At 38.5% G+C, this 12,905-nt stretch overlaps 1 protein-coding gene across 2 annotated transcripts in view; it reads right to left on the minus strand.

Moving 5' to 3' along the window:
• Nucleotides 1-724: 724 nt before the first annotated feature.
• Nucleotides 725-12,905, minus strand: part of NUCKS1 (nuclear casein kinase and cyclin dependent kinase substrate 1) — a 31,991-nt gene continuing 19,810 nt past the window's right edge. Inside the window, exons 4-7 of one of the 2 annotated variants that reach the window (XM_068985853.1) lie at nucleotides 10,824-10,879; nucleotides 8,341-8,493; nucleotides 7,368-7,514; nucleotides 725-6,356 (exon numbers count right to left, since the gene is read on the minus strand). In XM_068985853.1, the coding sequence (XP_068841954.1) occupies nucleotides 6,157-6,356; nucleotides 7,368-7,514; nucleotides 8,341-8,493; nucleotides 10,824-10,879 (556 nt within the window). In that variant the 3' untranslated portion in view covers nucleotides 725-6,156. Of the gene's footprint in view, nucleotides 6,357-7,367; nucleotides 7,518-8,340; nucleotides 8,494-10,823; nucleotides 10,880-12,905 lie in introns of both variants that reach the window. The other variant, XM_068985852.1, reaches the window with a different exon arrangement.

The following is a 12,905-nucleotide window of genomic DNA, read 5'->3' on the forward strand; positions in this document are numbered from 1 at the left end:
AGAAGGAAAAGTGGCTGGTCAACATTCTTAGGAAGTAAACTTTGGCTTGAAACAAACAACTCTATAAAAAATAAATGCCAAGTTAGCTAGTCACTAAAGGGTAACAGCATGCGAAAAGCACTTAATTTCAAAGCCAAGGTGAGTTTGTATGTGAATTACGTTTGGATGACAAGGCCCGAATGTAAATCAGGGGAAAGGCTGAAAAGGATAAAATCTCTAATACCTACAATATCTTGTACCATATTCTCCATCAAAGAGGTAATAATAGTTAACTGTAAACTGCAAGACAGTGTAATTCTTACAGGTATTTGAAATTGAATGCAAATGCCTATTTTACACATATAAACATTATTCTTCATTACATATGATTGTTGAAAGGATTTTGCCCTCGTAAGACTTCATAACCTGGACATGAACGTGAGAAAAGACACTAACTAGGATTCCTCCTGCACCCAGCTTCCTGTTCCTCTGATTAATCAAAAGTTAATGAGTCTGTTTCTTGATTCCTAACTCTAATCCTAGTTAAGACAAAACATACGTTTCCTGTTACCAACAACAGTGATGGTCACCGCTAAAATAATTCTTTCATCTAGCAGTTTCCCCCTAAAGTCAAATTAGACTGGGAGGTGCCAGGCCAAGGTGCCCAGCTGTATAGTAAATCAGTGTATTTGCTTGAGTATTACAAGAAGTACACAGAGCACGCATCTGGGTTACAAAAGCCCTTTTATAAAGCCATTTTTAAACAAAACAAAAAAAGTTTACAAAAGAAAAAAAGATACAGAAAAAGAATAACTTGCTTCATATGTCCCAAAAAGAGGAAAAAAAAAATAAAAGGGACAATGCCAACATGCTCAACAATAAAGTGTTCTTTTTTCTTATTTTTTAATACAAAATACAAGCAAAGGATACACATACTTAAAACAGAGCTCAGGAACAGACACGCAGTCCTGGAAACCCTTCAGTAAAAGAAAGCAGGAGTTTGTTTTATCTTTGTTTATGCAGATACATACAGAGACTGGGATATGTAAAAATTAAGTATCACAAAAGACCATCGCACAAGTCTACCAATGCATGTTGCATCTAGAAGTCACGGACATGGTCAACAAAATCATGTTCACTTCAACCCCCATTTCATTTAAAGTAAAAGAAAAAACTTTTAAAGAAGTGGTTACATTCAAACTTGTAACTTCCTTAGTACCATGCTGCAGGGATCAGCACTGTTAAGGTGCTGCGAGAACGCCCAGCCCTCTGGTGTCTGATCATGTATTCCCAGCAACATTACAGTCTTGAGGGGTGCCCGGGTCTCAGCCCATGGACAATTCCATACATTTAAGCTGGTTCTTTTCTTTCACCCTTCCTGCTTCTAGAACATAAACGGTTAAGGACCTCAATTAAGGAAGACTGGGAATTTTAGGGCTGGCAAAATGAAGTCTGAAAGATGAATCAAGGCCAACAATGCCTGAGAACCTGGCTGCTGCTTAACCTGGCAAATCTTAAAAGTCGTTACTTCAACCTTGTGGGAATTAGGTGTAAAAGGTTTGCTGCAACATGTTCTTGGTAAACAAACTAAGTAGAGCTCTTATTTACAAATCTTGTAACAAATACTTCTGGAGGAAAAAAAAAGAATTCGCTGATTTCCAGAAGACAAAGTTTTAATTGCCAGACATATAACAAACACACACTCACACACACACGCCCACACAATACTTCAGGGATTTTTATACAAGTTATTTAGGGCATAAACTGAGTACTATACCCCTACATCCCATCAAAAAAGGAACAACAACAACAAAAAAATCCCAATTTTGCCCTCCCCCCATAATCTAGAAAACCCTCCCTTCACCCTGATGTACAAAGTGTATGCACAATGGTGGCGTCCCACCAGCCACACAAAGCATGCCGCACAGATGTCACCAGTCCAGTCACTCCATGGCATGGCAACAGGCAGGTTTACAGGGATTTTTTTCCAATAGTGGTTAATACACAGAAAGCACCACTGTGAATTCTGAATTAGGCTTTGAGAAAAAAGTGTAACTAGGGATTTGGGAGTCAAGAAAACCTATTTTGTATCAAGCTTATCTCAAGAAAAAGGGAAAATGGGTTGCGGATTGAAATTTGGCTTGAAGTAGTTTGACGTCCCAAAATTCAAATAAAATAACTCCTTTTCAAATAAACCCAGCTCCATGCACAGAGAAAAGGACAACTCTCTAACCTCAAGAGCTATCCCTTGACAGAAAATGAATATTGCTTGTTCTATCTGAATGTCATAAAAACCGGAGGCCAGGCTTCTGCCTTTCCAAACTGCTAAGCTACTGGTGATGCAGGCACAGAAAGAAGTGTTCCAATCAAAACTCCCTCTTCATAAAAGCCACGATGGTCACATGACCTTTTACACAGCTTTCCCTGTAGCTCCTGGGATTAATTTCAGCTCCCGCCTTTCTGACACCCTCAAAGCATCTTCTACAGAAAAGGAAAAGGAAAAACAGGCACTATTCCCTCCCCCAGTAAGGACTCTAAAACTCACTGTCACTTCAATGTTTGCAGCAAACAAACCCCAAAAAACTAGCCTCAAAAAAGTGTCAAGTTCAGTTTAGTTGATCATATCTGTAAGAATGTCAAAACACTTCAATGGACTGTTAACCTCGAATTCCACTCTTGATTAGTTACCTGTAAGAAAATGCTGTTTGAACCAGTACCAAGAATAAGTACTGAACTGAGGGCTGAGCCTGGAACAAACCAGTTTATTATGAGAAAAAAATAAAAAAGGTTACCAAAAGCTCCATAATGGAAAATCAACTACTATTCTTCCAGATGCAAAGATTTCCACTCACTACTTCCCTAGAAGAGGAACACACCCATTAATTTTCCTACCTGGACTCAATAGGGAGCAGAGATATGAGAGGCAGAAATGTTTTACAACGCAGGACAAAGCTACCCTTACGAAAACTAACACGTATCCTTCGAGCCCACTCCATTGATTACAGTCTGAGGTGGGGAAGGCGAAGAGCAGCAGCAGGCTACAGCAGGTATACAAGGTGCAGGCTACCTAGCTCTGTGTGTGTGTGGGTTTGGGAGGGAGGTCTGAGAAAAGCATCTGAGGAACTAGAATGTAGTGTCAGTCAGCGTAGCTGCCGAAGTCCATGTTCCAGAGGTAACCCTAACAGAGCTAACGGAGAACTGAGATAACACCGATGAGCACTTTCAAAGGGAATGTCCCGCCTCCTGAGCAGCTGCCAACCAAGACAGCAGCACTGCCGCTGCCGCCTCCTCAGAGGCGCTCTAGAGAAAGGGGGCATTTAGCCAGGGGCGGTGCCAGTGGGCAGTCACTAGCAGCCCGTCCCATAACCTGTCCTGACACCACTGTCAGCCTGACTCCTGAGCACCTGTTCCCAGCTGAGACGCCACAGCTGTCCTGGTTGCGTGCGTGATTTGAGGGGAAGACCAGAGTGTTTTAAATCATCAGCAAAACTGGAGAAAACAAAGGTCATTCAGAGCCTGTCTCTCTTGGGGACACAGATCCTTTTTTCCAGTCTATTAGAAATATACATTTTATAATCTCATGAATTAACCTTTAAAAAAGGGATCCCAAACAAAAAGCCTAACCAAATGCACACAAATAACCTAGAGGATGCGATTACTCTAAAGGATGTGCATACATCACAGAAACATTAGTGCAGATTACTATAGTAAAGAGACTGTTACATAAAATACTAAGGCTAAAGTTTTAAAAGACCCTTCCCCCTAGTCTTCGCGAGGAAAGCACACGTTACTAGGAATGTTAAGACTTAGTTATAAACCCCTAAAAACAGAAGTGCATGGTGGAAACACTGACAGGTTTTTTAAAACATGTGAACACAAACCTTCTGGTTAAAATACCTGAACAAACCAATAAAGCAAACAGAATAGTCTTTAACACCGCATTACAAAGTTCACAACTGTAAAGTCAACCATCATGAAAGATAATAGTCCAATTGCTACTTATGTTCAAGTTTTACATATTTGGCTGAGTACTAAAATCTCCAAATTCATTCTTTAACCTCCACAGTGCAACAGTGAAACGACACTCTGCCACTGGTGCTTTCCTTAAAAAAAAGAAAAAACCAGAATAAGGATATTCCTTACAGTATCTTAAAAACACTCCTTAAATAACCTTTTTTCTATGAATATCTGTAGGAAAGCCAGGTTGTTTGAGAGAAAAATATGCTGTAACAGCAGATAGAAACGAAATTGCATTAGTATATACTGAGGAAGCAAATCTAGATAAAAAGGCAGAGGTTAAATTTCACTAATTTCTCAGTTTATCAGCACACTGTGTCCTGTGCTAAGTTGCTTCAGTCGTGTCCAACTCTTTGTGATCCTATGGACTGCAGCCCGCCAAGCTCCTCTGTCCATGGGATTCTCCAGGCAAGAATACTGGAGTGGGTTGCCATGCCCTTCTCCAGGGGATCTTCCCAACCCAGGAATCGAACCCTGATCTCCGGCGTTTCCTGCATTAGAGGCAGTTTCTTTACCCACTTAGCCACCTGGGAAGCCTGTTAGCACACTAAGACCCCCTAAACCTTGCCCCCATTAGCTCATGGTATCAGAATGTGGAGAAGCAAACCCACCGATCTGTCTCCTGACTACGTTCATAAGGCGTGTAACTGGTCTGTTACCCACTGCACACAGGCCTCCTGGATGCATGGTTTCTCCCGCTCTGCAGAGCCCCGTAAACTGCTGCTGTAAGCGACATGCGGTCAGCAAGGGCACCGGTATAAAGACAAACGCTAACTGAACAGTGTCGGAGCAGCATGTCCCATACTCCCATCAAGTACAGGATATGAAGTGCAGAACCGAACCAGGAGAAACCATGTCCTGGAGCAGGGCTGGTGGGCGCTGCGAGTGGGCTGTGCAGGAGTGCCCTGTGCATTAGCAGGAAGCCAAGAGATGCGCTCCACACCTTGTTTCTACCAAGAGACGGGAAGAACAGGTCTGACAGGAAAACACTCTACCCCTCAGTAAAAGCAGAGCATGGTTCATGGACTCTGAGTGCACATTTATAGCATAAAAGAATTTCAATTCTCTGTTTCCATAAAGCAAAAATCTCAAGTCTTTGTGATTGAGTTTCACATTAACTGGCACTTTATTTTGCTTAAAACCTAAACATTATCATTTTGAGAAGAAATCCACTGTGATATATAGATCTCCCCATTTTAATTCTAGGGTTTCTTCTTTTGATCCTTGGTAAAATTTTTTATTCAAGAAACAGAATAGATACATATATATATTTAAAAACATGAACCATTAGAGAACGAAATAGGAAATCAAGCAAGATTTGAGTTTTGGATAGGAAATTAAGAAAGATTTAAGTTTTGGCGGCCCTTGCTTTTTTTTAAAGTTCTTTAAAGACTGTAGCTGAATAAAAGGATCACTGGCTCCGAGTCTCCTAGAGATAACAAGTGATGAAACTAAAAACAAGCAAACCTATATCCCCAAACAGGGTCAGGTAACCTCAGTTCCCTGCCCCCACAGTATAAAACATGAACACCTTTAGTAGCAGTTCAGAATTCATCTCTATCTCCTACCTGCCCCATCAGTGGAAGTGTAACATCATGATTTTTTAGACATCCGTATTTTTGTATATAGAATATAAACTTGTATTAGATGACAATTGATTTTTTAATTCAGGTAGAGAAAGAAGCAATAACTTTTAACTAAACCTTCTACATTTTTTGATTCCTGTTCAACTTGCTACCATTTAGCAAAAAGCAGAATTTTCATAGTGTTTACCTCAAATCTTATTGCTTTACAACTGTGGCATACCCTCCATTAAAAATAAAAACATGAAGCAGTCAATCCAGTGATTAATTTAACATGGCTTTCATTGGGAAAGGGGGGGAGGGGGAAGAGGGGGTCATGACGAAGAGACCAATAGACAAAAAAGGTAAATTAAACATACAATGCTTTTCTTTAAAAAAAGAAAAAGAAGAAAAGAAGAAAATGTTATTTTCAACAAAAGGGAAAAAAAGCATTGAAAGCCCATGAGTCAAGCCATAGCCAAAACCATATTCTATCTTAAGTAGCTTTTCTTTTTTTTTCCCTCTTTTTTTTTTTCTTTTTTCTCTTTTTTTTTTTTTTGTTTTTTAAATAAAATCTCTCCCCAGACCATCATCACTTTTAATCTTCCCCAGACTGGGCTTCATCTTCAGACCCTTCATCCCCAGATTTCTCAGGTGGAGGGCTTGAAGACGTTTTCTTTTCCAGAGGGCTTTCTGGTTCCTCATCTTCTTCTTTGGGAGAAGGAGTCTTTTCCTTTGATGCCTTTGAAGCTGTGGGGCGACCCACTTTCCCCTTGCCTTTCACAGGACTTGGCGTCACTGAAAGAAGAAAAATACCAACTTGGGGAAGGGAAGAAACATCTAACGTTTTTAACAAAAATCAGCTACAGAACAGTCTGTAAGAAAAAAAATCAAAAGACGACACTCTGACTTACTGAAAATGAAGGTGGGTACTGGTTTTCAAACACTTTTAGCCAACACTACTATGTTAACAGTAATGTTTGTAATAAAGAAACAAGATGCTATAGAAACTACATAACATCCTTAGTGGCTTGCAAAACTGTCAGTTGTTTATGTTTAAAACTTGAGTGAAGAAGAGGGGATGCAACTTAACCAGAATAGAAAGCCGTCAAATACCTGTTATTTTTAAATTTTTTGGCCATGCTGCATGTGGAATCTTCATTCCCTCACCAGGAATCGAACTCGTGCACACTGCCCTGGAAGCTCAGAGTCTTAACCACTGGAGGGTCAGGGAAGTCCCCATCAAGTAACTTTTAATACTTTCATCATCATCAAACAGTAAGACATGATTAATAAAAGTTCTATTTGCCAGAATTTAAAAAAAAAAAAAAAAAAAGGCAAATCCAGCTTTCTGATTTAATGACAAACTAGCTTCACCCAGAAGAATATCTGACAGAAACCACAAGGGCTCAAAAAAAATGAACCTATGCTGTCAAGAGTGATTTCATTCTCTGTACAAATCAGAATAGTTAAATATATTACTGTAGGTATTTATTTTCGCAATTTTCAGTCTTTAGTAGCTGCTGGGATTGTGATATCAGTGGGAAAAAACAGGCAGTAATAGCTAAGCTGGTGCAGTGTGAATAGGTTATTCCCAAATCTTGCCTTCTGTACAGCATTAGCTGAAGAGCAGGGCCAAGCCGCCAGACTCCTAGAGGGGCTGGAGCCCTTAATAATAAGTGAGTGACACTTCCAGGCACAGGAGACAGGGTCCTTTTATTTTTGTTATGTGGTCACTATCAAGCCCTACTGAAGGATTTCTGTAGAGAACGTTCATTGGTGACTTAACCTGACCTCTGCAGAGCTCACCTGTGGCCTTTAGCCTGGGCTTCGGCATTTTCTTTTCTTTTCTCTCAGGCTTCGACTTCTTAACCATCTTTTTGTTTTTCTTTTTTGAACTGCCATAGTCACTATCATCATCGTCTTCTACTAGGAAATCCTCATCACTGCCGGAATCTTCTGAGAGGAAAGAAGAATTTCAACGTCCAACTTAATGTATACATCCTTCCAAGTGAACAAAGGGAGAGAGCGCTAAGAATGGAGGATGGGATTTGGAAGTCAGACACTCTTGGGTTCTATTTGCAGCTCTACTACCAATTCGGCTGGAGCTGTCATTGGCCCCACCTGTAAAATGGTTTAACATGCACATGAGGGTTCCATGACTGACTGGTTTGAAGAGGAGGCAGAAAAACAGGAAGAGATTAGGCTTAATGTGGATAAAAATTAAAGTCATCAAATGACTCTTGGTAGTTCTACATTTTCCATATAGTCCTGATAAGACCAGGAAAATGAAAGTGAACTGATTTGGTGCGTTTGGCCCAACTATAAACAAAGTAAGAAACATACATACAAAGCAAATATACATACAATTAATTAATCTGACTAACCGGTGAAACATCTAAATTCTGTTAACACCTTTTTTGCAAGGAGATGTCTACACCTTTCTCCACTAGGACAAAATACAGATCTTAAACACAGTACCCACCAGGTAATTGTTACTCTAACAATGGTTCATTCAGTATATGAGAATGAATGATGTACTTAATCACTATTTGAGTATTTAATCAGTACTTGGGTACTTATTTGATGTACTTAATCAGATAATAATCGTGAGAATCTCTGAGTTTCTTAAAATATAAATAGATATCAAACAATCCTCTCTAATAACACTGAGTATCTAATTTAAGGGGCTGATTTTAACACTGAGCATCCAAAAAACTGCTGAAGTAAAACTGAGGTCACAAACTACAACCACAACCAAGACACAAGGCGCGGCACGCACTCTCCTGGAACGGCGCCTCGTCCTCCTCCTCTTGCTCCTCCTCGCTGCCCGCATCGCCCATGAGCATCTCCCTCTGCTTGGAGGCTGCTTTAGAGGCCGCCTGCCGTTGCTGGCGCACGCTCTTATGGTCTTCCTTCTCGTCTTCACTGTCCTCTGCAACATCAAAGTCACAATGCAATGATCAAAGGGTTAGGGTTTCACAGGTGACTGGGAAAGGCGGTGTAAGAGATGAACTGCAGCTTTACTTCATTCAGAAAGGGAAGATTCTGTTCCTAAAAATGTCTACGAAATATGCAAAAAGAGAGGTAGAATTCAAAGAAGGAACTTGAGTAAGAGTATGTACCCATTATTATGGGTTTCCCTGACAGCTCAGTTGGTAAAGAATCTGCCTGCAATGCAGGAGACCCCAGTTCGATCCCTGAGTTGAGAAGATCCGCTGGAGAAGGGATAGGCTACCCACATCCAGCATTCTTGACTGGAGAATTCCATGGACTGAGTCAGATAACGAGTTGCAAACAGTCAGACATGACTGAGTGACTTTCACTTTCACCCACTATTACATATAAAATAACCTAGGCATGTAGTTTTAAGTAATAATAAAGCTCAATTTAGGTATAACAGATGCTTCCTATAACATGCTTTAAACTTACATTATTATTGTACCCTAAAATTCTCAATTACATTCAAACCTACCTACACAGGTTTTAGAAACTAAAGTAAGAAAAATATTTTAAATAGTAGAACAGGGGAAGACTGTTTTCCGACATATTCATTCTACAATACAAAACATACAGTACTCAAAATAATGCCAAACTACTACCCTTTTCAATGAATGAGGTGTGGGCATTTTAGTTTAGAGACAGAGGGAAATCTTCAAAACACACATTTAGATCAATCAGATCTTAATACAATTTTATAATAAAAAATTACTCTCATATACTATAGTTTATTAATTAAAAACTTTTCAGCAAATAGTTGTGGTCGTACATAAATCTGACTTAAAGGGCAGGATGCCAGCCTACTGTCTGTAGACCAAGTTATATTTATGTCAGTTTCACCTATAGCCCTGCTCCTGGACTTTGAGGCTCCCTTATTCTGTCACGGTTTAGCTGTTACTCTTTTGGAAACACTAGAGTCTTATGAGCCTTGTTATGGACAGTGTTCAAGCCATCACTTTCACTACCAAAAACTTCACCTGAAGACAACAGACACAAGAACAGAGTTGATTTTGGCAGACTCAAAATTAAACCCACTTGGTAGGAGGTATGCTTAACATTAGTACAGAGTTATTCATCTTGAAGTGCTCAAATGCTTACAAACACAAGAGATTCAAATTACTGAATAAAAGTGTATGTTACATTATCACAACATTACTAGATAGTGCAAAAAGTTAATACAATTTCTTTTCAGACAATCATTTAGCAGACTTGAACAAGTGAAAGCAAAACAGCTCAGTGGAGTGCTCGCCTGGTGACTCAGCGGAGAAAAATCCATCTGCCAATACGGGGGACACGGGTTTGATCCCCGATCCGGGAAGATCCCACGTGCTGGAGAGCAGCTGAGCCCCTGCACCACAACTCTTGAGCCTGAGCTCCAGAGCCCGGGGGCCGTAACTACTGAGGCCAGTGTGCCCTAGGGCCAGCCCGCCGCACAGAAAAGCCTGCGCAGCAGTGAAGACCCAGCACAGCCCAAGATAAACAAATTAACTAAATGATTAGAAAAAAATAGCTCAGCAGGGCAAATTCAGTGGAACTTTGTCTACATTTTACATATTACCTAAATACCATGGGAATGTAGACTGAAACTAACATGTTTGGGAGCAAGGTAGAACTCTCAATTCTTGAACTTTTGAGTTAAACTTTAAAAAATAAATACCAACAACAAATAATCAGGATTTAACAGTTAATCTACTCAGAGTCTCTTCAATTGATTCTTTTAAGCTAAAACTCTTACAAAAAAGCTTTCTCTGTGGCTACTGTTTCAAAGGACCTCTTCCCAGCTAAAAAGTCAGACTAAAACTAATCACTGTTTGCTTTTCAACCCAGAGTCATCACTTCCTGTATTTTATACCTTGATTTCACTTAGTATTATATATATTCTATATAGTTTGATATCTTTTATTTGTTCATGTAAGTGGTTTTCAATTTCGATTATGCACAATTTCAATTATGCATGAGAATAATCTGTAAATACTTTTAAAAAACAAAGCCCCAACATCCCCAACACCCCAAAGCCCCTACTGAATCAGAAGTCCTGGGATGGGATAGACATAAGTATGCTAAAAAAAAAATAAATTTCACAGGAAACAGTAATAAGCCAGCAGGACTAAGAATCATCGTCAGCTCTTTGGAGACGGAAACACTCAGTTTGTAACGTGGCATTTACCACAGAGCCTGGCATTACTATGAAACCACTTATCAAAATGCCCAAAAAATAAATATATAAATAGAATAACAGCTACTACATTAAAAATTGTTTACTACCTGCTGAATGAGAATCATCCTTCTTAGTCTTCACATCTTTTTCTTCTGAGTCCTCACTATAAGAAGAAGAGGGAAAAGTTTAAAAGTCTTCGGTCAAAATCCAAGTGAACATAAATCTCTAGAAATCTGACTGGAGAAGAATGCTAAAGAAAAGCTCTGTTATGCATAAAATAATTCAGAGGCTGTGGAGTGAAACTGCTTCCATTATTTCCCTAATACATAGAGATACTGATGACTAAGAACAATTTTATCCACTTTTGGAAAATATTGCTTCCTTTGAAGACCCAAAGGAAAAAACGAAGGTATCTCAACACAGGCTAAATCTTTTCACCTATGCATAAGCCCTGGTTTACAAGAACATTTAATAAGAAAAAAACTTCATTGTCAGAGACAGAGTGTGAATATAATGAAAATAAACCATGTTATGTATCAATGATGGTAAAGAAGGCAAATTAGTGGATAGCACCTTTATAATTATTACAAGGTGCCCAGAAATTTATCTAAAGCGAAATGAAAATAAATTATCTCCTAATATTAATATTTAGGAGTCCAGCACGCTGCCTATCAGAAATCTCAACACATAGGCCTGCCTTACATCATGAAGGAAATAAAAGCAAGCTAAAGATCATTGCAGGGTTGAAGTTAAAGAGTTTCAAAGTTAAATGGAAAATTTTGTAAAAAAATTTTTTATGTCACAAAGATGCACATTTTATATCCTCACAAATTTTAACTTAGAAATCTGGTGTCTAGTGTTCTGTCTTTGTCATAAATTAATTAGCTGTATCGTAGGCAATTCACTTGGTACTCTTCAGTGCTAAAAATTTTGATTCCATGAGAAATCCTGACAAACAACAACCAAAAAACCATACACAAAACTGTCTTCATAGCCTTCTGTTTCTCAACAGCAGATTCGGTAAATCTTTTGGTATTCCCTAGATCACACTCAAATGACAAACTATTGAGCCCAAGATTCCTAAGCAAAGGGAAAAACCAAATACATTTCTTTACTAAGCAATTTGATCTAAATATACTGTAATTCTGAAAATCGTGACTGTTCTATCTAAATATTTTATGCAAAATAAGCATTTAATTCACAAGTCTATTAAATGATGAAGAATGATATCATTTTCTCTATCTTATTATTGAGTTTATAGAGACCATTAATCCTTGAGCCCCTTTAAAGTGAAGTAATAGCTAAACTTTTAAGTAGACACCAACAGAAAAATCAACATAATACTGGTCTGAGGGAATAAACATATGAGACAATACAAATGGCAACAAAAACTGTATTTCAACCATTTTTGGACACATAGGAGAGAGTAATAAAACCAAATGATTGCAACAATGAAAAATGTAGTCTAGATATCAATTATATTGATGAGACATGATAGGCAATGAAGATGCTCATTCCTAGGGAAAATACAATAAAATAAATACAATAAAAGACAGTTCTAAGTCGGACTGCTGTATGAAACTGGAGTACGGACTTCCCTGATGGCCCAATGGTTAGGACCTCGCATTCCAATGCATGGGGTGTGGAAGCCTTGTGACCAAAAAAAAAACCCCAAACATGAAACAGAAGCAATACTGTAACAAATTCAATAAAGACTTTAAAAATAGTTCACATCAAAAAAAATTATTTTAAAAACCTGAATTAGATATATTAATGAAACTATGGAAGAGTTATCCTCCTACAGTAAAATTTTATCTTATTTTTCCTAAAAAATTTTCCACATTTCTGAAATTCTCCAGGAAATAAAATATTACAGGTTAGTGACTCAAGCAAACAGAAAATGCTAGGTAAATGTATTAAATTTAGCTTTCTGTGAATTCAGAATGAAAGACTTCTACTCAGGGCTTTGTTACTGATTTTAGTGCTCAAAAGTAAATATCTCAGAAGAACTAATGAGAATTATCATTTCATTTCTTCGAAATGCTCATACTTAATAGTATTGTTTGGAAGTGGTGTAGTCTAATGGTTAAAAAAATGGATTTTGGAGTCCAGTAGACATGGTTTCAAAACCTGTTGGTTCATTTGCCAGTGCTTAGATAAATCACTGAGTCCTCTGAGTTAATGTTACT

Source organism: Capricornis sumatraensis, chromosome 14 (genome assembly GCF_032405125.1).
Source record: "Capricornis sumatraensis isolate serow.1 chromosome 14, serow.2, whole genome shotgun sequence".
Classification (NCBI taxonomy): domain Eukaryota; kingdom Metazoa; phylum Chordata; class Mammalia; order Artiodactyla; family Bovidae; genus Capricornis; species Capricornis sumatraensis.